The 23,535-nt window shown below is 45.5% G+C and overlaps 1 protein-coding gene across 1 annotated transcript in view; it reads left to right on the top strand.

Annotated features, from left to right (window-relative positions):
* The window catches only part of CDCP1 (CUB domain containing protein 1), a 56,640-nt gene that overhangs the window by 23,566 nt on the left and 9,539 nt on the right, over positions 1–23,535 (top strand). Inside the window, exons 2-6 of the mRNA XM_059939415.1 lie at positions 1,211–1,417; positions 7,872–8,234; positions 9,174–9,542; positions 21,081–21,302; positions 22,341–22,721. Coding sequence (XP_059795398.1) covers positions 1,211–1,417; positions 7,872–8,234; positions 9,174–9,542; positions 21,081–21,302; positions 22,341–22,721 — 1,542 coding nt within the window. The remainder of the gene's footprint in view (positions 1–1,210; positions 1,418–7,871; positions 8,235–9,173; positions 9,543–21,080; positions 21,303–22,340; positions 22,722–23,535) is intronic.

Raw genomic sequence — 23,535 nt, 5'->3', positions numbered from 1 at the left:
AATTTGTAGTTTTCTGGGGCCAGGAGTGGAGGTTGACTGCAAAGGGCGCTGAGGGAACTTTTGGGGGTGATGAATATTTTTATATCTTGATTGTGGTGGTGTACATGTGCACACACATTTGTCAGAACTCTTGAGTAGGTCCTTTTATAATGTATGTAAATTGTATCAATAAACTTGATTCTAAAAATTTTTTAAAGGAAGGGAAAAAGTAAAGCTTTTGGTTAAATTGCTATTTACCGGCTAAACAATTACCAAGCACCTCCATGTACAAGGCGCCATAACAGGTGCTGACCAGCTGTTGGTGCAGAACACGGTGGGACAGAGACACCGACGCCAGCCCCTCTCTGTGAGCCCCACGATTCCCTCTGCCAGACAACCGGCCTCCCATCCTCTGCTCCCAGCCCGTCAGCCACCCAGAGACCACAATCAGAACCCAAGTCAGGGAAGGGACAGTGGCTACTAGGAGGAAAAGTAGCTCTTCCTTTTGGTCTGAGAGGACCTAAAAATCCATAAAGCAAAAGGAATGGGAAGGAGATTGGGCTTGTTTGTGAATCAGGGCCCCATCCTGACTGGTGTGCACCCACCCCTGTGTTTAGTAACCAACCTCCGTCTCTCTTGCTTCATAATGTTTGTTCAAATAATTTTGCTGAGCCCCAGTCTGAGGTATTAGCGTTGTTTGGCTTTAACTTTCCACGCTCATTGGCACAATATGTTTGTATCTAATTTCTGCAAGTTCTCCCGGCCTCCACTACTGCATGTATGTGTGTACAGGGCATATGAAGTGGCCTGGGCAGGGGACAGCAGCTCTTTACAGATAAGCATGTCTCTCTACAGAAAGACCGTTTCTGTGTGTGGACTTTCACCTACAGTCATATTGTGTAGAGATGTGGCAGTTTCTCTCTATTTAATATTGCACAGATGGGTATCTGAAAACATGCTGCTCCAGACACCTAGAATGTGGTGTAGTGTTTTTAATTTTTAGAAAAATTAATCAGCCAAACAAGAGATGTGTGTCAGTGCCCAGCCCTCAGTGGCTGGGTTCTTGCCCACAGGTGAGGATAATACTTTAATTTTGCATCATCCCACTTCTCAGACCTGGGGGAAGGAACAAAGGGGTCAAGGAGGTCATCCTCCTGGACAACTGAGGGGACGGCAGCAGGTTGGCAGCCCTAAATCATCCTGTTCACTCCATTTTTCTTCCTTCCTTCAGAAACTTATGAGATTGCTCTGCCACATGGAAGCAACATTACAGTCCTTATAAAGCCTGGGGTCCCAACTCTGCCAGCGAACGTATGTCGCATCATTTCTAAAAAATGGGTAACCTCATTGTCCATCAAAGCCGGAGAGACAGCATTCTTTTCCTTTAGCTGCCGGGATCCAGAGAATCACTTTGTTATCGAGATCCAGAAGAATATTGGTAAGTATGCACTCATGGACGGTTTGGCCTCCCTGCCTCTCTTTTACATGCTAAGCCAGCCTCTTCTGCTAGAGAGGTGAGATCTGTTCTGAAACTCCGCACTCTCTTTAGCTTTTATGTGGCCATTCACAGTTCTAAGTGCTTTACATGGTTTCAGTTTTTTAATCCTCAGAGCAGCCCTAGGAGAAATTCTCAAAGAAATTAACGAGCCTAAGATGGCACAGCTGGTGTGTAGCAGCAAGATGGGAACCCAAGTATTCTGGATCCAGAGTCTTTGCCTGTAACCACTATGCCACACTGTTTTGTAACAGAGCTACAGATTCTCAGGTGATGCTCTGTCTGATGTGCTAAAAACATCTGGCTGAGCAGGAGCAAAAGTCAAGGGAGTTGGAGGACAGAAGAATTGGAAGGTTGAGGAGATAAGAGTGGGGAAATGGGTCCACAAGGCACAATGGGAAAAAACAGCAGCTTTGCAGGCTGAGAGAGCTGGGTTTGACTTCAAGTGCCAGGGCTACTGATCATGTGGCCTGATTGCATGGCTTCATATGAGTTACTTAACTGCTCTGTGATTTAGTTTTCTAGTCTGTAATATAAGAATCATTGTACCAACGGATAGGGGTGTTTTGAGGAAGAAATAAAATTACGGATTGAGAGTGCACGACACACCAGAATTCAACAAACTACAGATAACTGGTATTATTAGTCATAATTTGGGATAGGAGATTGACATAAGAAACAATAATCAGGCAGAAAGAATTAAAGGTATACTTTCCCAATCATTTTAAGGTGGCATGCCAACTAAGAACTAACAGATATATCAATAACAGTGAGAACACTATTTTGATCTCATCAAAGCCATACTCAGAAAACTTCTTCACCTTTAACTGAAAATAAGTGAATTGGCAATAGATCATGGGAGAAGAAAAATGATAAAATAAACCTTAAGAAGGAATTCATAAAAATAAAAGGAGAAATTAGAGTACTTAAAACCAGTTTTAAAAACTGTGTTTGATAACTAAAACCAAGACCTGGTTCTGTGTAAAGACCAATTAAACAGACTAACTCTGACTAGTCTCCTGGAAAAAAGAAAGAGAAATTACAGATATACAGCATTGAATGTATAAATGTGGATTTAATGACATATACAAAGCAGATTGCTAAAATTGTAAGAGACTATGATAATAAATGTGAAAATCTGAATGACAGGATGATTTCCAGGGAAAATTTAATGAGCCAGATTGACTCAAAGAAAGGGAGGAAACCTGAATAAGTAAATAACCAAGGAGGAGATTGGAAAAAATGTCCAGTGTGAAGGAGAACAGGGTTTGGGTTAGTTAGAGATGGTTTCATAGAGGAGTCCTATAAAACTCCAAGTAGCAGATAATTTCTATGATATTTAAACCATTCTAGAGGAAGGTTGACAAACCTTTTCTGTAAAAGACCAGAGAGTAAATATCTTAGGCATTATGTGCCAGATGGTCTCTCTCACAACTCCTCAGCTCTGCCATTATAGCACAGAATCAACCGTGGACAATAGATAAACAAATGGGCAATGAATATCCCACGTTTATTTACAAGAACAGGTGTTTGGCTGGATTTGGCCATTTGCCAAACCCTAGTCTAGAGCATTGAAAGAGGTAAAGGTTCACAGTTCATTTTATAAGGCTCTTACCACCCTGATGTCAAAATCTTCCACCACATAAAAAAGAAAACCATAGACCAATCTCTTATGAATATACATACATGCCAAAAAAATCCTAAGTAAAATATAAATACATCAAATCCAAAAAATTGCATTAAAAGACTAAAACAACAAGAGCAGGAGAGCTTGTTGGAAGACAGAAGTTTAATGTACTGCTTTGTGTGATTAGGTGAAAGAGAAGAAACTGCATTTGATCATCTTAATAGATGGTCTTAAATGTTTTTAATAAAACGCTCTTAGTAAACCAGAAATAGAGGGATGTTTTCTTAATCCAATAAATTGTATCTATCAAAAACTGATAACAGGGACTTCCCTGGTGGCTCAGTGGTTAAGAATCCACCTGCCAATGCAGGGGACACGGGTTCGAGCCCTGGTCTGGGAAGATCCCATATGCCACAGAGCAACTAAGCCCGTGCACCACAACTACTGAGCCTGCGCTCTAGAGCCCGTGAGCCACAACTACTGAGCCCACGTGCCACAACTACTGAAGCACGTGCACGTAGAGCCCATGCTCTGCAACAAGAGAAGCCACTGCAATGAGAAGCCTGCATACCGTGACGAAGAGTAGCCCCCGCTCGCCACAACTAGAGAAAGCCTGTGCACAACTACGAAGACCCAGTGCAGCCAAAAATAAATAAATAAAGTAAATTTGAAAAAAAAAAAAAAGACTCCATGTTTCCACAGCAGGGGGCATGGGTTCGATCCCCGGTAGGGAAAGTTCTGCATGCCTTGCGGTGCGGCCAGGAAAAAAAAAAAACTGATAGCAAATATATTTAACAGCCAGACATAGAAGCGTTACCAATAAATCAAGGAACAACATAAGGATTCTTACTATGCATGCTTTTGGTCACCATTATTCAAAAGTTCTAGTTAAGTATTTAATCTTAATAAATACATAGAATGTATATGAAATAAAATATACAATTTTACTGAAAGACCAAAGAGAAGATGTAAATAAATGGAGAGATATACCATGTTACTTGATGAAAATCTCAGTATTTTTTTTTTAATAAATTTATTTATTTATTTATTTATTTATTTTTGGCTGCATTGGTCTTTGTTGCTGCACATGGGCTTTCTCTAGTTGTGGTGAGCGGGGGCTACTCTTCGTTGAGGTGCGCGAGCTTCTCATTGCTGTGGCTTCTCTTGCTGTGGAGCACGGGCTCTAGGTGCACGGGCTTCAGCAGTTGTGGCACGCAGGCTTCAGTAGTTGTGGCACGCAGGCTTCAGTAGTTGTGGCTCACAGGCTCTAGAGCACAGGCTCAGTAGTTGTGACGCACGGACTTAATCGCTCCGCGGCATGTGGGATCTTCCTGGACCTGGTCTCAAACCCATGTCCCCTGCATTGGCAGGTGGATTCTTAATCACTGCGCCACCAGGGAAGTCCCTCAATATTTTTTAAGTGTCATTTCTCCCCCAAATTAATTTATGAGTTTAAGTCAATTACAATTAAAATCTCAATGAAGATTTACAGAGCTGAGAAGACTATTGATATACTTAAGAACTCAAAGGAGTAGTGTGTTGCTATTAAAAGAATGAAGTAGATCTATGTATTTGACATGGAAAGATGCCCCAGGTCACTTTGTTCCATTGAAAACAATGCAGCTTTTAGTAGGAGAATAGTTTGTATAGTTTAATCCCACTTTATTGAATACGCATAATCATATGGAGCCCAAAGTCTGGGGGGTTAAACACCAAAATGCTAGCCTTATATTATTTCTATAGTGAGTAGGGGAGGGGAACAGGTGACATTCATTGTCTTTTTTCTGTTCTTCTGTAGTGCCATTTTTTTACAAGCATGCATTACTTTTACAATCAATTAAGCCAAGAAAGTGACTGCCATCTTGAAAAAGGAGAAGGGTACTGGGACTTCCCTGGTGGTCCAGTGGTTAAGACTCGGCCCTCCCAATGCAGGGTGCCCGGGTTCGATCCCTGGTCAGGGAACTAGATCCCACATGCCACAACTAAGAGTTTGCATGCCACAACTAAGAGTTTGCATGCCACAACAAAGATCCCGCCTGCCACAACTAGGACCCGGTGCAACCAAATAAATAAATAAATATTATTAAAAAAAAAAAAAAAAGGAAAAGGGTACCACAATCTTACCTCACAAGACACATCTCACGAGACCAGTCTCACACACAGACCACACACAGTTTACCATATAGTAAAAACCCATGCTCACAATTTTTTAAAATGTTATGAAAATAAAAATTTTAGATTATAAATCTAGACACTGGAATCAAGTTCAGTGTTCTGCTTGCCTCTTGTTTTTAAAAACCTTTCCTGAATAAACATTCTGAAAGTTTCAAAGTTTAGCCCCTCTGCAGTCATCCCTTCTTTTTTTTAATTATTATTTTTTAAAATTTTATTTTATATTAGAGTATAACTGATTTACAATGTCATCCCTTCTTGAATGGCCCCATTAAAGCTAATGAAAGTAGAAGTCTGTGCTGGGGAAAATGAGGTGTGAATCACTTCAGAAATTACACTTCTCCGTCCTCTGGATAGGAATCATTTCAGTTATTTAACATTTTTGCGCTGGACGGGGAGCAGAAAACTTGGAGGCATGCCCATCATTTTGACTACTCTTACTTGTGTATCCATTCTGAAAACAAAGCTCTTAGCAACAAATTAAAAAGTGCTCGCACAACCTGACACCGCCAGGGTCACATGGCTGGTGGCAGAGCCATGGCTGAGAGACGGGGCTTTTTGACTCCCGGTACTTGGTACGGAATTAAATCAGAGTCGCTTGGGTGGCCCAGGCATGTGTATTTTTTAAACATCCTCCAAGTGAGTCTAGTGTGGAACCAGGGCTGTGAACCACTGCCTTAGTAGGGTTAAGTGATCCCACAAGAACACAGAACCCAGTAGGGCACATGGGAAGTGTAGTTGAAAAGTTATGAAAGAGATGGCTTGATAGAAACAATGAAGTTTCCACGAGCTCCAAAAACTAGGTACTATCCTTACCTACACACAAAATCTAATTTTAGTTGCATTTGTCACCTTATTATCTAACCTTGTTTTATTGGTTAAGCAACGCAGTGCATTGGCAAGAACGAAAGTCGACCAAACACAGCCTGGGCTTTTGTCCTAGGAGCGTGTGCACTGCGAGCGCCACATGACTCACCCAGACTCCAGGGCTGCTTTGCAAAAGTGAGAGGTTTGACGTGATGACCTCAGAGGTCCTAGACAGCTCTGAAATTCTCCCATAATTCCATTTTGAGTTGGCACTGGTTTCAGATACTCCACTGGAGCAGCAATAAATTTAGACTTGCAGATTATTATTACAGTGGCCAAAGTCCATTGCACCTTTCAGATTCCCTGCTGGAGGCAACAGAAGCCTCACTATCAGGCTGCCTGCTTTCTCTTAGTGCTTCCCTGATAGCAGCGTTTCTCCCTTTGTTTTAAAAAGGCTTAGGAAACAAAGTACGTCAAAGGATGTCATTAAGTGTTAGCCTTTGGGAAAAAAAAATTCAACTGCAGTGGTAATAAAACACCAGCATTAAAGCCAGGAGGCAAGAAGATGACCTTGCTTCCAGGTTCCAGCCATTAAGGGGCTGTACATTCAGAGCGTACTCAGTCTGTTGATGAATGTGTTGACGGGAAAACCAGTTTTAAAAGGTAGAGCTTGGCGCAGCACCCTTAAAATTGAGAAATCATGACTCTTTCGGTATAGAGGAGGTAGGATATGTATCCCAAAGCAAGGCTCCACTGCAAAGGGCCTCCCTCTGGCTTCCAGTAGGGCCTGGGCAGAGATCCACCAAGTGGACTAACTTTATCTGGAAAACAGTGCGGGTCCCCCCTCCCCGACCCGCACTATCCCAAAAGTAGAGTGTTCCTATGACATTTTTCACACGCCAAAATGGCGTTAAGTCAAAGAAGCAGTTACCTTAGGACACATCTTGCTAACGGATGTGCAAAGTAATCTGAAATAAAGCACAAATGCTCACGGACAGAGTTCAGAGCTGTAGCAGCGTGATGCTGAGATGCTGTGTCGTTCCCGGGGAAGGAGCTTGGCGGTGCCACTCTCAGGGTACCCACTGCCTCTGTAATGGCTCCCTGCAAAACAAACCCTGAACGCTCTTTTCGCTTTCCACCTTTTTTTATAAAAGCAAAAATTCTCTTTGGATTTATTTTGGTAAGCGGAAACAAGTACCAATGAATGCAAGTCTTTCGTAAAAGCAAAGTGGAATAAAGCGAACGTTCAAAAAGCAGGGGAAACTTGTAGTTAGGAGGTGACTTGGGTCTGGTTCCCTAGAAGCAGAGCCTGACATGGGGATTCTTGTCTTTAAGTCATGAGTCAAGAGAGTGCCCTCGGAAGAAACCTGTGAAGAAGTGAGGAAAGCAGGGTAGAACGAGGACAGCGAAGCAAAGATGTGGTTTTAGCTGCAGGCTGATCTGGAGCTTGAGTGACAATTGCCAGGCTGTGTCACGTGAATCAGGGATGTCAGGCTTTTCACTCCTGGGTTGGCAGTGATTGGCTGTGGGTTGACACTCCCTGCTGGGATGGATGTCAGGGGCAGGGAAACCTCTCAGGCTTTTCTGCCCCAAGGCAGCTCCCTCCAGCCAAGGCACTTCCCCAGAGAGGGATGCATCCGTGAGCCATTGGCAGCCAACTTTCATGTAGCCAGGAGATGGGTGGGCCCCCCAGAAAACCGCCCCTCCAAAGAGTTCACTACAGGGGCTGAGGAGGGGCAGTGAGTGGCCCAGTAGCGTTTCTGACCAGATTGTTTTGTGACTGTGTTTCAGACTGCATGTCAGGTCCATGTCCTTTTGGAAAGGTTCATCTTCAGCCCTCAACGTCGGTGTTGCCCACCCTCAACAGAACCTTCATCTGGGATGTCAAAGCTAACAAGAACATCGGTCTAGAACTGCAGTTCTCCCTCCCTCGCCTGAGGCAGATCAGGCCGGGGGAGAGCTGCCCTGATGGAGTCACTCATAGCATCAGCAGCCGCATTGGCACCACGATGGTCAGGATCGGAACCTTCTGCAGCAATGGCACTGTGTCCCGGATCAAAATGCAAGAGGGAGTGAAAATGGCCTTGGACCTCCCGTGGTTCCTCAACAGAAATGTCTCCGGCTTCAGCATCACAAACCGGTCGTCTATAAAACGTGAGCTCGCCATGCCCTCCCCTCTGTTTGCTGAGGTTGAAACCTACAAAATCACCCTTGCTCTCCATCAGAAATGGTCAGATGTCGGCAATTGTGTGATTCTATCTGAATACCTTAAAGGAAGTCCCACTCTTCTGTAAGCATGTGGGCCAGTCCTGGTGTGAACCCACCCTCCTCAGTTAAACAAACCAGGTGGTAACTCTTTCCTTTGTCCTTTGTATGTGAGGCTTGTTTTCAAGAAATGAAATGGGACTGGCTCTACAGACCTTAATGACTCTGTTTCTCATGTCTTTGTCCTGTCTTCTGTCTCTTTCACAGTTTCTAGAATTGTATCGGTGGTATGCCAGAGCTGGCCCACAGCAGCTCATGAGTGCCAATGTTAAGTGTTCTGGAATTTTGTGAGCTGGTATTAAACAGAGCCATTACTAAAAATAAAATTATATAAACTTACAATTAAATAAATTAGTTTAGGAACAAAGGTAATAAGTACTCAAAACTCAACACTTTGTAGTTAATGTACTGCATTTTACTACTTATGCTTTGAAGTTAGGTATGCCCATTGGATCTGTGTGGTGAAAATCCTATGTGATGGTGAGAGGGCTGTCCATCTCCTTCCAACTCCACGTTCATCCATCTCCTGTTGGTAGCCTGAAATCAGCTATAGTGGGAGTCTTTACACCAAGGAAGTGGGCAGACACTACAAATTAAGGCTTTACTTTTTTTCCCCTGCTGGGTTGAATATTAAACATACTCACACACCACTGATGTATCCTCAGTCTCACTCTCTACCTTGAGTATAAACATGCCATATCCAGACCCAGTGCTCAGGACCTAAGACCCACCTTCACCTCTTCTCTAACCCCTGTCCCCCCACCTATGGATGACCAGGGCAGGGTCTAATCACCTCCTATTCTCTCGTTTGGGTTCCACCCCCAACAGGCCTGTGCATCATCGAATCTGTGTTCGAAGGTGAAGGCTCAGCCACCCTGATGTCTGCCAACTACCCGGACGGCTTCCCCGAGGACGAGCTCATGACGTGGCAGTTCATCATCCCTGCGCACCTGCGGGCGAGCGTCTCCTTCCTCCACTTCAGTGTCTCCAACTGCGTGAAGAAGGAGGAGCGGGTTGAGTACTGCATCCCAGGCTCCACCACCAACCGCGAGGTGTTCAAGCTGCAGGACAAGCAGCCTGGGAACATCGCCGGGAACTTCAACCTCTCTCTGCAGGGCTGTGACCAAGATGTCCAAAATCCAGGCATCCTCCGGCTGCAGTTTCAAGTATTGGTCCAACATCCACAAGATGAAAGCAGTAAGTAAGCCTCACTTTCCTTCCCCTCCCCCTCCTCCAGTGCCTTCTTTCCTTCCTGGGTAGTCTGCTTGGGCTGAGGTTCCCTTCCTACTTCTTGTCTGTGGCTCTGGCACACTTGGACTCTGGACCCTGTAAGACTTTCAGGAAGTGCGTTGCTAGGCAGTGAGACCAGGTCACTGGTGAATGCCGGGCATACTGTTCCACTTCAGCACAGTAAGAAGCTAAGATGATCTTGCATTCAGGGTGATAAGTTGTTTTTAATGAAGACATTGGAAGGTTACCTTCTAGAGCTCATGTCTTGACTGACCCTACAGTGTGAATCAGGATGTCACCAGCACCGTGAGCAGTGATGATAACACTTTTATTGTCTGAGTGCCAAGCCCTGTGCTAAGCACACCACTCACATGGTCTCAGCTAATCCTTATTATAGCCTTGCAGGGGAAACAGGAATTATCTTCATTTATTGATGAGAAACCAGAAGTTTCAGAAAGGTTATGGAACTAGCCCAGTATCACACAGCTTGCCAGGAGCAGAGCAATCTCAGAACCCAGAGCCTGTGCTTCTGGACCACACAGAACCCCAGGTTCTGTGAGAATGAGGTTGTGTATCATTCCACACACATTTACTGAGATGCCGTGAACCTAGAGAAGGGTCATCAGGGCCAGGACTGCAGCGAGGCTATATGCCCAGGGCACAACACTGAAGGAGGCACCTACTCTGAGGAGCTCCCTCTCACAGAGGCTGTCACCCTCAGGGTTGTGTCAGTACAAGGTCAGCCCCCGAGAGTGAGCACCTCCTTAAAACTTGCTCCCTGGGTGCCCTTGCCTCACGGAGAGGAGTGGCATGGATCTTGAGAAAAAGGTACAGGATGAGTTCAGAGTGGCTATTCCTGGGGCTCATCTATGAGCTGGAGTCTGTGCGTTGTGACAAGTGGTCTTGAACCAGGACATCTGTGATGTGTGCTGAGGATGGGTTCTGCCCACAGGGTTGATTCTCATCCTTGTTTTTAATATTATTTACTTCCGGGAAGTAGACAGAACCAGGCAGAGAAATTGAGAATGTGAAATGGCATGGCTGATAAACACCTGAAAAGTGACCATGTGGGATCCACTCCCAGGGTTGCCCATCTGACACCGTCTTGGGAGTGCCCGCTCGGCACCCACTTGGAGCCCGGCTCCTCAGGAAGCCTCAGTGCCTTCATATCTTGACCCAAGATTCCTTCTAATTCACAATAACCATGTACAAGGCATAACTTTATATATACATGTGTGTATGTGCATGTGTGTCCACTGACACATTTTGATGACCCTATGTCACAATTTTATCAGAATGTTGAAAACAGCCATGAAAGGATTCAGAAATGGAGTGGGTTTGAGTTTTAGAAGATGCAGGGATTTGTTTATCATCTCAGTCACGGTGAAGTGCTGCTGATTAATTCTGTTTCCTGTAACATCAGCTGGGTTGATTTCTAAATATAATCAAATTGTTAAACATGCTATTACCAGCATCAAGAAGGATATGGCTTCAGTTTTGAGGTAAATAGTGGTTAACTGCACTTTAGATGTGTTTAGCACTGTCAAGGCTTTACATCAAGCATGGTTTGCATTTTTCTAGGCAAGTGAGTGAACTTGGCCAGCAGAAGTATCTTTACTTAGGCGATGCTGGAGTCCCTGAGAGCTCTGATTTCTGGACATCTCCATCTTGATTCTCTGAATCCCAACGTGGACCCTAAGTTTCAAGAGATTGCCCAAGGCAGCCAGCCCTGTGCACTCACACGTTTGTCTGGTTCTGTAAATATGTGTGGACAGCTTGTTTTGCAGGCAGCATGGCCCAGTGGTTAAAGGCACTTACTCTGGAATTGGCCTGCGTGGATTCAAAATCCTGATTCCCCTACTTACTGTGTGAGCCTGGGCAAGTCACTTAACTCCTGTGTGACTCAGTTTATCTTCAAATAGAGATAATAGGGCTGTCCTCGTAGGGGTGTTGTGAGGAGCAATGAGGTGGCAGTGCCTGACAGGTAGTAAGCACTCTTTAAATGTTATCCTGCAAGGCTCTAGGTCAAGGAAGGGATACAAAGTTGAAAAAGACACAGCACTGGTCCTTAGACGTCAGCCTGTAATCCAGAAGACAGATGAGACTTACAGGATGCAGGAGGTCACTTCCCAGAAGGAGTTTCTTCTTTTTATTTTCTTTTCATATCTTGTTGATTTTATTTTAATAATTGCAATCTGTGTACCCTATTGGTGTAATATTTGGTCTCTCCGTAGGTGGCCGTTTCTCCACGGGCTCCTCTGGGGGTGCAGTGGATAGTTGTAGGTGCCCAGGACTCTCTCTCTATACACTGTGCATCACTGGGATGGACGGAGTTCTCCAGGGTGGGGTCTCCTGGTTCTGCGTCAGCCGATTCTGTCTGTTATTTTCATTCACTCTCTTCATCAGCTGGTGGCAACAAATGCTGTTGGTCTGGTTTCTCTCTTGTACTTTCTTGCACAGATGATAGATGTTTCAGAGAAAATTTTGGCTGCCGTCTCTACCCACTTGGCTCTCTTCCACACCTTGGCACTGTCTCTGCAGTTGTATTGGCAGGGGTCATCCCCTCCGTCCTTTCCTGAGTGCTTGTGGTTGGCTGTTCCCTGCTTGTGGTTGGTTGTTCTGTGCTTGTAGTTGGTTGTTCCCCAACTGTGGTTGGTTGTTCTGTGCTAGGGGTGGTTGTTCCACGCTTGTGTTTGTTTTGTACTTACGGTTGGTTGGTCCGTATCTGTGTTAAACTCCCGTGGTTTGCCAGTAACTTCAGCCATGCTGAAGGCTCCCAGTGGTCTGCGCCAGGGTTCCTGATCTCCCTACATATACCTTCTCCTAGGCAATGAGGAGCCACACTCTTCAGCTTTGTTTGTTCATCAAGTCACTGCTCCAGCCAATGGTAGCCCTGGGATGGCTTAGTCATCACAAAACACCCCTCCTAACACCCTGGGGGGTGGTGAGAGGAGGGAGGGGGATGCACAAGGAAATTTCTGTGGGTGATGAATATATTCACTATCTTGATTATGTTGATGTATATACAGGTGTGTATATAGGTTCAAAACTAGGCAAATTTACACCTTAGATATGTACAGATTATTGTAATTCAATGATTGCTCAATAGAGCTGCTTAAAAATTATGTTCTCTGTAAGAAAACAAACAATTTTGGAAAGAAAAGAACAATTTTTGGTGAGGGAGAGTAGTTTATCACTGACATTGTTTAGAAACACTAGAGCATAGTGACAATAAAAACAAGCCTGGATTTACTCAGATTTATTATTGTTTTAAAATTCTCTGTTCCCCTTTATTCCCCCACAGGGAATGAAATATCCCCACTGCCCTGACCTGGATAGGCCACTGCATGACTCCAAGTCACTTAGCAAGAAGGTGTCCTAATCTGTGTGGGATTTCTGGCCTCCAAACACTGTTATGGAGGGTGGGGTTGATGATTTTCTGTACGGCGAGTTTTTGTCCCTTCTGAGGGTCTTTAGTTGTTTACAGCATAAGGTAGGTTACAACACACACCACTAAGAGGTAGATGGCTGGAAGCAATTCATTTGTGTGCCTTTTCGGTGGGTGCCCTGCCACCCCATACACATCATGCCTCTCCTCCGGGCCCCCTCTCTCCAGCCCAAGCAGCAGTGCTGAGCCCTTCTTCCTCCTTGCACAGGAGATAAAGTGTTAAGGGGGAGTTTGTCTCAGGTGCTCACTGCTCACCCAGTCCTTATTCCCAATGTCTGGCTGACTTTGGACACTGAAGGACCCAGTCTGGTCCTCCACCTCGAAGGACCCCACCTGCATTCCTTGTCACACACCTGCCTCTTCCTTTCTTTCCTCCCCATCAGCAGAGACACACACTCAACCCCTGGATGAAGGAGCCTTTCACAAACTGTCAATTTTGTTTTAACCCTCCCTGTTAAAGATTCAGTTTCTGTGGTTGGCTAGCTGGGCCATTGGAGACCAGCAGATAGTTCTGGAGTCTCTGGCTTTGCTCTGCAGTTACTGTCTGTACCAGTCATTACTTGGAGTGGTGGATTTCTCTTGGGTCTCTTGGTCCTGCTCTGGCTGATTTTGATTCATTTTCTTATTCAGACTGTGGCAAGAGACTGATATTGTTGGAGTCTTACTCTCGGGTGTTCTCAAACCCCCTTGAAAGGGTCTTTTTACCTTCGTGGCTTTCTTTTGCACCTGGAAAGGCAACAGAGTGAGCCCAGAGTGGCTTTGGTTTGGGGGAGGGGGATGGTGACTGAGTGGGAGCGGAGGCTTCATGAGGAGGGGTGTGCATTGAGAAGGGGATTGGTACCCAGCAAGGACAAGTTCAGAGTCTTAGCGGGGGAGTCTTTGGGAAAAAGAGGAGCATGAAGAAGGCATTCTGACATTGCCACTGTCTCTGAACTTGGGTTGACAGGGGCTCTTCTTTCATTCCTTTCTTTGGTGCTGGGAATGAGTCGTTGTACATGTGTGTGCAGGTCCCCTTGGTCATAGCAGAGCCTCCCATTTCCTACCCAGGGAGACTGCCCTTCTTCTATGTCAATGACCCCTGGACAGTGAGACTCCACACGCTTCAGTTTTGCTAGGTCAGCAAGCACTATCCCCAGCGAGTGGTGTCTAAGGGTAGGCTTAGACTAAAGAAGGTGCCACTCTTGACACTTCCAGGGTGGGGCATGCTGGGAGGCCTCGAGACTGTGGCTGGAGAAAGGGAGTGTTTCCTCAACACCCTCTAAAGACGTGTCCCAAACCGACCTGCCACCCCTCCTCGTCTCCCCACGTTCAATCCCTGTGGTGCACGTGGCAGGGAAAAGGGGATTCCTCCAAACAATTTCCCACGGCCACCCCCATTCAGTGGTTCATTCTGTTGTCTCCCCATCACTACCATGTCTCGTTTATCCATCTGAATGTCTGTGTCCCACTAAACTCCCAATCAGGCATCTTGTCTTATTCCTCTGTTTTCCTACACTCAGCACAGTTTCCAGCGCATTCCAGGCCCTCCATAAACCCTGTCGCACTAATCTCAGGAGGCAGCCTCTCGTCCAAAGTGGCTTGAGAGCCAGATGCACTATCCAAAGGCACAACCCCTCAGAAGGGGCAAGGTAGATGGGACAGAGTGGGGGCACCAGGAGCCTGGCTGCTGGGGGAATCAGACAAGGACAAGAGCATCAAAAACAGAGTGGAGGCAGAGCTGGGAGGGTTTCTCAAGCCAAAGAGGGCGGCTGTCACAGCAACCATGCAAAGCCAGAGCCGCAGCAAGGGTGGAAGCAGCTGTCAGAGGCATCCTGACCCCTCATCATCCACAGTAGGACCTGACTACAGTGGGCCCAGACTGAAAAAAACCAAATTCTGCATGTGGGCAGCAGGCAGATGTTACCTTGTACCTGATTGTCTCTCCCCCGACCCTACTCTGTACTCTCTCTCTACTTTGCTGACAATATCAATTTAGCTAAAACTAGACCCAGAGGACTCCTGCAGAGAATATCTTTCCATGGCTTGAGCACAAGTGTCCTGTGTCTTAAGATGAGTAATGGGGGCTTCCCTGGTGGCGCAGTGGTTGAGAATCTGCCTGCTAATGCAGGGGACACGGGTTCGAGCCCTGGTCTGGGAAGATCCCACATGCCACGGAGCAGCTGGGCCCGTGAGCCACAACTACTGAGCCTGCGCGTCTGGAGCCTGTGCCCCGCGACGGGAGGGGCCGCGATAGTGAAAGGCCCGCGCACCGCGATGAAGAGCGGTCCCCGCACCGCGGTGAAGAGTGGCCCCCACTTGCCTCAACTAGAGAAAGCCCTCGCATGAACCGAAGACCCAACACAGCCAAAAATAAAATAAATAAATAAATAAATAAAGTAGCTATAAAAAATAAAAGTGCTTTAAAAAAAAAAAAAAAAAAAAAAAGATGAGTAATGTACAAGCTGCCCTGGCTGATCTGGCCAGCTGTGACCAGATGTGTGAGCATGGATGGCTTACGTTGCCCAAGACGTGCAGTTCAGCAATGTCAGAGAGCTTGATTTACATTTGTCTCCACCAAACACATCTTGCTTTTCAGTGCTCCATAACGCACTCTCATCTTTTTTGATGATACAATACTACCATGCCATACCTGGCATTATTACCACTCCATTACCTGGAGATATAAAAAATAATTTTGGTCCTCTTGGAGTTTCATCTAATAGTCACCGTAGAGAGAGAACTTCTCTGTTGTCCCACACAGCCTGTCTCTCATTTTCTGATATTATTTCTAAAAGGTTCAAATGGCCCTGCTGATAACGATCATATGAGTTAATAGTAGTCTACCTGTCTATGTTACTCCCTTTAGTGGGAGCAGACTGCTAGCCTACTACCTTTTGCATCCTCCTCTAGCTTCTGGAAGATACGTTTACTTGCTCTGAAAATACCAGCAGACTAAGTGTATCTTCAAGCCCTGTAGGTTTCTGGGTTAACATGATTCAAATAAGGTAGATGGATGTGTTTCCAGAATGTTATACCAGATACTTCTAGTAACTGATCTGGGTAAATGCTGGTTGTGGAAACAGTTGCATTGCTTCTTTTTCAGCTTTTATAACCCCCCAGAAGCCACCTGGAGCCCTTAACTAAATGTTGGCGTTGTTTTTGTTTTTTCTTGGATAACTCCTGCTCTGTGAGTCTTTAGTTACTTATTTTTGGCTGTGTTGGGTCTTCGTTGCTGCATGCAGGCTTTCTCTAGCTGCGGCGAGCGGGGGCTACTCTTCATTGCAGTGCACGGGCTTCTCACTGCAGTGGCTTTTCTTGTTGCGGAGCATGGGCCCTAGGGCACACGGGCTTCAGTAGTTGTGGCTCGTGGGCTTAGTTGCTCCGCAGCATGTGGGATCTTCCCGGACCAGGGATCAAACCCACGTCCCCTGCATTGGCAGGCGGATTCTTAACCACTGCGCCACCAGGGAAGCCCCTCTATGAGTCTTTAATTTGTCCTGGAAGAGTTGACACATATTGTGGCCTCTGACTTATCCCCATGGATAAGTAAGAAATCTCAGGAGTTCCCTGGTGGCCTAGTGGTTAGGATTTGGCGCTTTCAGTCCCTTGGCCTGGGTTCAGTCCCTGGTCGGGGAAGTAAGATCCTGCAAGCCTCGAGGTGTGGCCAAAAAATTTTTTCTTTCAAGAGAGAGGCAAAGGGAATCTTAGGATGATGGTACAAGGGGACCCAAGACCATACCTGGGCCCCTTTAGATGAGAGCAGTTGAGAAGGCTCTGGAGAGACTTTTCAGAAAGATAACTTGATGATATACCTAATGTTCTCATAGGTATTGAAAGGAGATTTATACAAGTTGGGGAGAGTTTGGGTGTCAAATTACTGATAAGTACATAGAAACTAAGGAAATGATTTAAATGGCAATAACTAATTCTAGGGAAATAAAATCTTGTGCAAGAAAGAGAAACTATAGCATGGGAATAACGTGACTGTGTAAACACTGTGTTACTATTGTTTACATAGTCATGATAATGCCAACACAGAATAATGATCTAACATAAAAATATGATGGTAAAGATTGGGAAGATGGGTGAATAGGAAGTGTGTGGTTTGGATGTTTGCTGGACATGTGTACTGTGGGTGTGTGTATGTTGTATATGAGGTGTGGAGTGTGGGAAGGGGGATGTGAGTGTGGGTGAAGGAGAGGAAATCCTCATCTTCTTTTGTGGGAAACCAACAAATAATACCTGAAACAGGGCTTCCCTGGTGGCGCAGTGGTTAAGAAACCGAGCCAATGCAGGGGACACGGGTTCAAGCCCTGGTGTGGGAAGATCCCACATGCTGCGGAGCAACTGAGCCCGTGCGCCACAACCACTGAGCCTGCGCTCTAGAGCCCATGAGCCACAACTACTGAGCCCGCGTGCCTAGAGCCCGAGCTCTGCAACAAGAGAAGCCACTGCGATGAGAAGCCCGCGCACCGCAACGAAGAGTAGCCCCCGCTCGCCGCAACTAGAGAAAGCCCATGCGCCGCAACGAAGACACAACACAGCCAAAAATAAATAAATTAATTAATTAATTAATTTTTTAAAACAACCTGAAACAGAAATATCTAGAAGCAGCAATAGAAGCATGTTGTTGGGTGCTGTGGATGTAATTGTAAAGAGAACCTGCTAAAAGAGTTGAAAGTTGTTATTCTGGGAAGTGGTCACAGTGGGGAGGGAGTTTTGTTTTCATAACAAACCTTAGAAAACTATTTGATTCGTTAAACCAGTGGTTCTCAGCCAGGAGCAATTTTGCCCCCCAGGGGACATGTGACAATGTCTGAAGACATTTCTGGTTGTTACAATGGAGGGCCATGGGGGTGCTACTGGCATCTAGTGGGTGGAGGCCAGGCATGCTGCTAAACATCTTACAGTGCACAGGACAGCCCCACAATGAAGAATTACCCTGCCCCGGGCTTCCCTGGTGGCGCAGTGGTTGAGAGTCTGCCTGCCAATGCGGGGAACACGGGTTCGAGCCCTGGTCTGGGAGGATCCCACATGCCGCGGAGCAACTGGGCCCGTGAGCCACAACTACTGAGCCTGCGCGTCTGGAGCCTGTGCTCCGCAACAAGAGAGGCCGCGATAGGGAGAGGCCCGCGCACCGCGATGAAGGGTGGCCACCGCTTGCCGCAACTGGAGAAAGACCTCGCGCGGAAACGAAGACTCAACACAGCCAAAAATAAATAAATAAATAAATAAAATTTAAAAAAAGAAATCTTTAAAAAAAAAAAGAATTACCCTGCCCCAAATGTCAATAGTGCCAAGCCAGAGAAACCCTGCTTTAACTTCTGTGCGTGCACTACTTTGATACCGTACAAATTAGGAAAGAGAGAGGGGGTAGGGAGGCTTCTGCAACCTGTGATTGGACCTCGATAAAGGTGAGTGGGGCTTCAGAAGCAAAAGGGCTCCTAACACAGCCAGGGTAGGGGTAGGGCGGGTTTCCCAGAGGTAACAACGAAGATAAATTCTAAAGGACAGTAAGATATGAGCTGAATGTGGGGCTAGGAGATTGAAAAGCTAACCATTTTCTAAATCAAATCATATTTAAGTTAACAACATTAGCATATATACTCCAGCTCTGGATATGTCATCTCTCTGATTAAAGCACTATTAGAACTTACAGTAAAATTTACATAGACATAAGCAAGAACTAAAGAAAGGAGTCAGCAGATATGACAACCATAAGACATTTCCCTAATTTTGCTCCTAATTTGACACTGAGCTCCCTGGCAGCCAGTTCAAAAGGAACAATTCTATTAAGTATGTGGTTCCTGTTACCAGGAAGGAGGAAGCCTAGCAGACTCTCTTGGGAAACAGAGCTTTCCCAACTGGCACTGGACTTATTTATTCACTGGAGCTGCAGGCAGAGAGGCTAAGAGACCCGATGGACACATCAGCAACACCCATGACTTGCAAAGGCAGCACCACCTTGCACAGGCACCTTCCTAACTTGATGGCTTCTGTAAAAGCAGAACGAATGAAACTAAAAAGCAGCTCAGTAAAAAAGTGATTTCCAGGGGTTCATAGTGTAGAGCCTTCTGGGGATGGCATTATAAAGTGAAATGATTCTTTTATAAAGTAGTCTGGTAATCCATTCTAAATAGTTGAAAAAATATTCCTATTCTCTCACCTAACAATCAGTTCTGGGATTTTATCCTGAGGAAATAGATAAAAACGAAACATGCGCATGTGCTTATTAGAGTCTTTTATTTCAAGTGGCGCAATCATAGAAGTGACCTAAAAAAACAATAATTGGGCAGTTTTTCCAAATTACATAAGAAATACATACATATTTTCTAACTAAAAATTCAAACATCACAGACAAAGCTAAAATCTTCCCTGACCATCTGTATTGTCCCTACTTTCAGGCCCCTCTCTTAGGGTAACCACAATTATGGATTTGTTATATTTCTCTCCAAATCTTTTTTCTCTTCATTTAAATATTAAGTACATACATATATAAGTATGTACACGTAGAAATAGCTATTTCATTTTACGTAGAGACTTTACAATCAAATGGTGTCATAGTCTATGGTTCTACAACTTGCTGTTTTACCTAATACTATATCTTGGAGGTTCTTATATCAGTATATTTAGATCTCCCTCATTCTTTTTAACTGCTGCATAATATTCCATTGGTGAAAGTTTCATGGTCTGTTTAACTATTCCAGTATTACTCCAGTCACTGTCACAGCACTGGCGTACACATGTGGGCATATATACCCATGTCACACTGCTGGGTTATAGGGGTGTAGGGTTTTTATATTTATACTATACACTTTCTTTTAATTTGCTTTTCTCTAATTATAAGTAGTATTACAAGTGATACTAACAACACTTCATATTTTGGCTATTTGGACATTTATATTTCTTTTACTGTGAACTGCTCAATCATTCTATGTAGAAAACATTTTCTCCCAGTGTGACCCTTGTCCTTTAAACATTATTTATGGTACCTAAGTCAGACAGATATTTTAATCTTTATTTATTTATTTTTTTGCTTTTATAATTTGTGTTTACTCCACATTTATAAAGATATTCTCTTTGTTTTTATTTTGGTGACTGCTTTGAAGTACTAGTGTAATTTTATTCTTTTACTAATGGGAGAGACCGTTCTCCTGGCCCAGCCTATGGAGTACTTCATCTTTTTGTCACTTATTTGAAATGTAGCATTTATTAGAGATTAAATTATAATACCTATGGTTCCATCCTGTCTGTGAATCTTGTATCCCTGCACTAATACCAGCTGTTGTTAATTACTCTTCATAGAGGGAGAATATTTAAATAGGTGATGCTAAATCTCACTTAGATGACTAAGATTAATGAATATTTTAAAAGCTTAGTGAATATGAAAACTATATGGTAAAATAAGTGTATCTGTATAAAATAATAAAGTAAAATCTGAGTATAAAATTTTATATACACCATACTGTTATATAGGTGAAAATATGCATGCATATGCACAAGGACAAAAATGAATTTGAAGAAATGAAAGCAGTTACATAAGGATGGTCGAAATGCGGTCCACTGACTTTCTTTTTAAATTTTGTTTCAAGCTATCATAATGTTTTCTTTTTTTTTTTTTTTAAACATATAAATGTGTATTAACTTGCCAATCTTTTTTTTTAAATAAATTTATTTATTTATTTTTGGCTGTGTTGGGTCTTCGTTTCTGTGCGAGGGCTTTCTCTAGTTGTGGCAAGCGGAGGCCACTCTTCATCGCGGTGCGCGGGCCTCTCAGTATCGCGGCCTCTCTTGTTGCGGAGCACAGGCTCCAGACGCGCAGGCTCAGTAGTTGTGGCTCACGGGCCCAGTTGCTCCGCGGCATGTGGGATCTTCCCAGACCAGGGCTCGAACCCGTGTCCCCTGCATTGGCAGGCAGACTCTCAACCACTGCGCCACCAGGGAAGCCTGATGTTTTCTTAATAATAAAGAAATTTCCCAATGTTCCCCAGCCATGAGAGATTTTGTGCTCATTTTTGCTGTCTCACGGGGCTCATCCTGATCCATTCTTCATGCCTGTTTTCTGTTTGTGGTTCCAGATAAAACCTACATGGTTGACTTGAGTAACGAGCGAGCCATGTCGCTGACCATTGAGCAACGGCCCAGCAAACTGAGCCGCAAATTTGTCCCCGGCTGCTTCGTGTGTCTGAACTCTCGGACCTGCAGCACCAACCTCACCCTGACAGCTGGCTCCAAACACAATATCTCCTTCCTTTGTGATGATCTGACACGCCTGTGGATCAACGCCGAGAAAACCATAAGTACGCCCCCGCCCCTTCAGTGTGCTCCTGCTGAGCTGTGGGAGTTCTCCCCTCCCTGCCCTGTCTTAGTGGGGTCCACTGGGTGGGTTGTAAATAGTATGATCAGAAATGCCCCCAGCAGTGAGGGTGAGCAAGGGAAACCAAGAAGCACAGAGCAAGGTGGAGACACACCCGCTTTGAGACCAGCAGCCTCCGTGGGAACATGCATCCTTCAGAAGCAAGTGGCATCCCCCGTGTCCATGCTCACGTCTCCTCTGTCCAGCCTCTGGTCTCCCTCCTGTGAAATGCTCGTAGCCTTCCCCAACCTCCCTCATCCGCACGCCCCCTGCTTCCACGCTCACTGCTCGCTTGTCTTCTGTTGCATGAGACCAAGTCTTGAGCTCAAAAACTTTGGCTTCTTCCGTTTTTTATCCCTTTAGCTACTAGCCGTGCCTGACATGTGCTAGTCACATAGAAATGTTTAATCAGTGGAGGGCAGCAAAACCAATAGTCACCTCCTTGCTGGGCCACCATCATCTCTGATGTGGATGCTCTTAGGGTCTCCACTGAGGCAGTAGCTGAAGCCGCGAGAGGCAAAGCAGCCAGCCCGAGGCCACCCCGTTAGGAAGCGGCAGAGCTGAAACACCAGCTGAGATCTCCCCAACTCTACTCCCAGCTCTAACCATTAGGCGAACTGCCTCCCCACAGCCAGGGACACTGGGCAGCAGGGCTGGGTGAAGGGAAAAACCTGTACCCTGCCCACGTGGCACTTAGCATCTAAGACACAGGTTGTCTTAGTTGAGAACTTGAGTAAACAAGAAGAGAAAATTTCAACCCTGAATACTCCCCAAAAGTCGTTCTGCCGGTTTAGTGGAGAGTAAGAATGCAAGAGCACGAGGGAAGCTAGAAAAGGGGCGTCAAGGAGGCAGGAGCGCAGGACAGAGCAGGAGAGGAGAGACCAAAGGGAAAAGTGAGAAAGCCTCGGGCTGACTTGAGAGCTGGAGAGGATGCACTTCCGGTTTCCTCCCAGCCTGGGTACCACGAGCCCCTCTTTCGTAGGCTGCCTGGACCACCGGTACTGCCACAGGAAGTCCTCCTCGCTCCAGGTGCCATGGTACATCTTCCAGCTGCCTGTGCAGCTGCACGACTTCTCCTGGAAGCTGCTGGTGCCCAAAGACAGCATCAGCCTGGCACTGGTGCCTGCCCAGAAGCTGCAGCAGCACACTCACGAGAGGGTCTGCAACACCAGCTTCAGCTACCTCGTGGCCAGTGCCGTTCCCGGCCAGGACCTTTCCTTCGGCTCTTTCTGCTCTGGAGGCTCCATAGAGCAGATTCAGGTGAAGCAGAACGTCTCGGTGACCCTCCGCACCTTTGCCCCCAGCTTCCAGCAAGAGGCCTCCAGGCAGAGCCTGGCCGTGTCCTTTATCCCCCACTTCAAAGGTAAGGGGGTCTTTCACTCTCTCCCCATCTCGATGCCCTCTTAGCCTTTCTTATTGGGACACTTATCTTATTTTGGTTTTCTGATCGTCTTAATTGTCAGTTTGAAGAGAAGGGATAGCTGAGGGGGCTGTTCCTCATACAAGATGATGAGTCCTAATCCTGACTTTACCATTAACCTAGTGTGGAAAATTCCAGGAGTTAGAAATAAGACTCTCTGACAGTGGGAGGTGATGGTTGGTAGGCAGCAGAACAAATAATCAGGTTCGAGACTTTTTTGGAAGCAGGCAGGGCATAAATGAGAACTAACCAAATATTCCCAAGTCCTGGATTCTTGAAGTGGTAACATACAAATCCTTATGCAGATATTTTTACGATTCTGCTTTGACAATTCAGAACGCAGTTTGGAGGGCATAGAGGAAGGAATACTGGGAAAGAGATGAATCTCTAGAGCGTTCTCCTGCATGGGGGAGCAGACCCCTCCTGGGAGGCTAGCGTATGATCTTCTCAGGCAGCAAATGAGGTTTAAATCGGTCACAATGGTGAACTCTACATTGTTGATTTTAAAATTCACAGTCACCTCTACAAGTTGCTAAGTTCATTTTTAAAATGACCAAGACCTTAATTCAAGGTTTACTCTGTAATTTTGTTCTCAGAGGCATGAGTGGGAGGGAAATGAATCTGGCCATAAGATTAAGATCAGTCCAGGTTGCCTGGTATCTCCAAGGTTACCAGAGAAGCTCCTTCTGGGGAGTCTTTGAAAATAAGACACACCCTCCTCAGTGTGGAGTGTTGGGGTTTTATCTCACCTGAAGAT

Source organism: Balaenoptera ricei, chromosome 11, assembly GCF_028023285.1.
Source record: "Balaenoptera ricei isolate mBalRic1 chromosome 11, mBalRic1.hap2, whole genome shotgun sequence".
NCBI lineage: Eukaryota > Metazoa > Chordata > Mammalia > Artiodactyla > Balaenopteridae > Balaenoptera > Balaenoptera ricei.
Note: the sequence above shows the minus strand (reverse complement) of the source record. Positions and strands in the feature narration are given on the sequence as shown.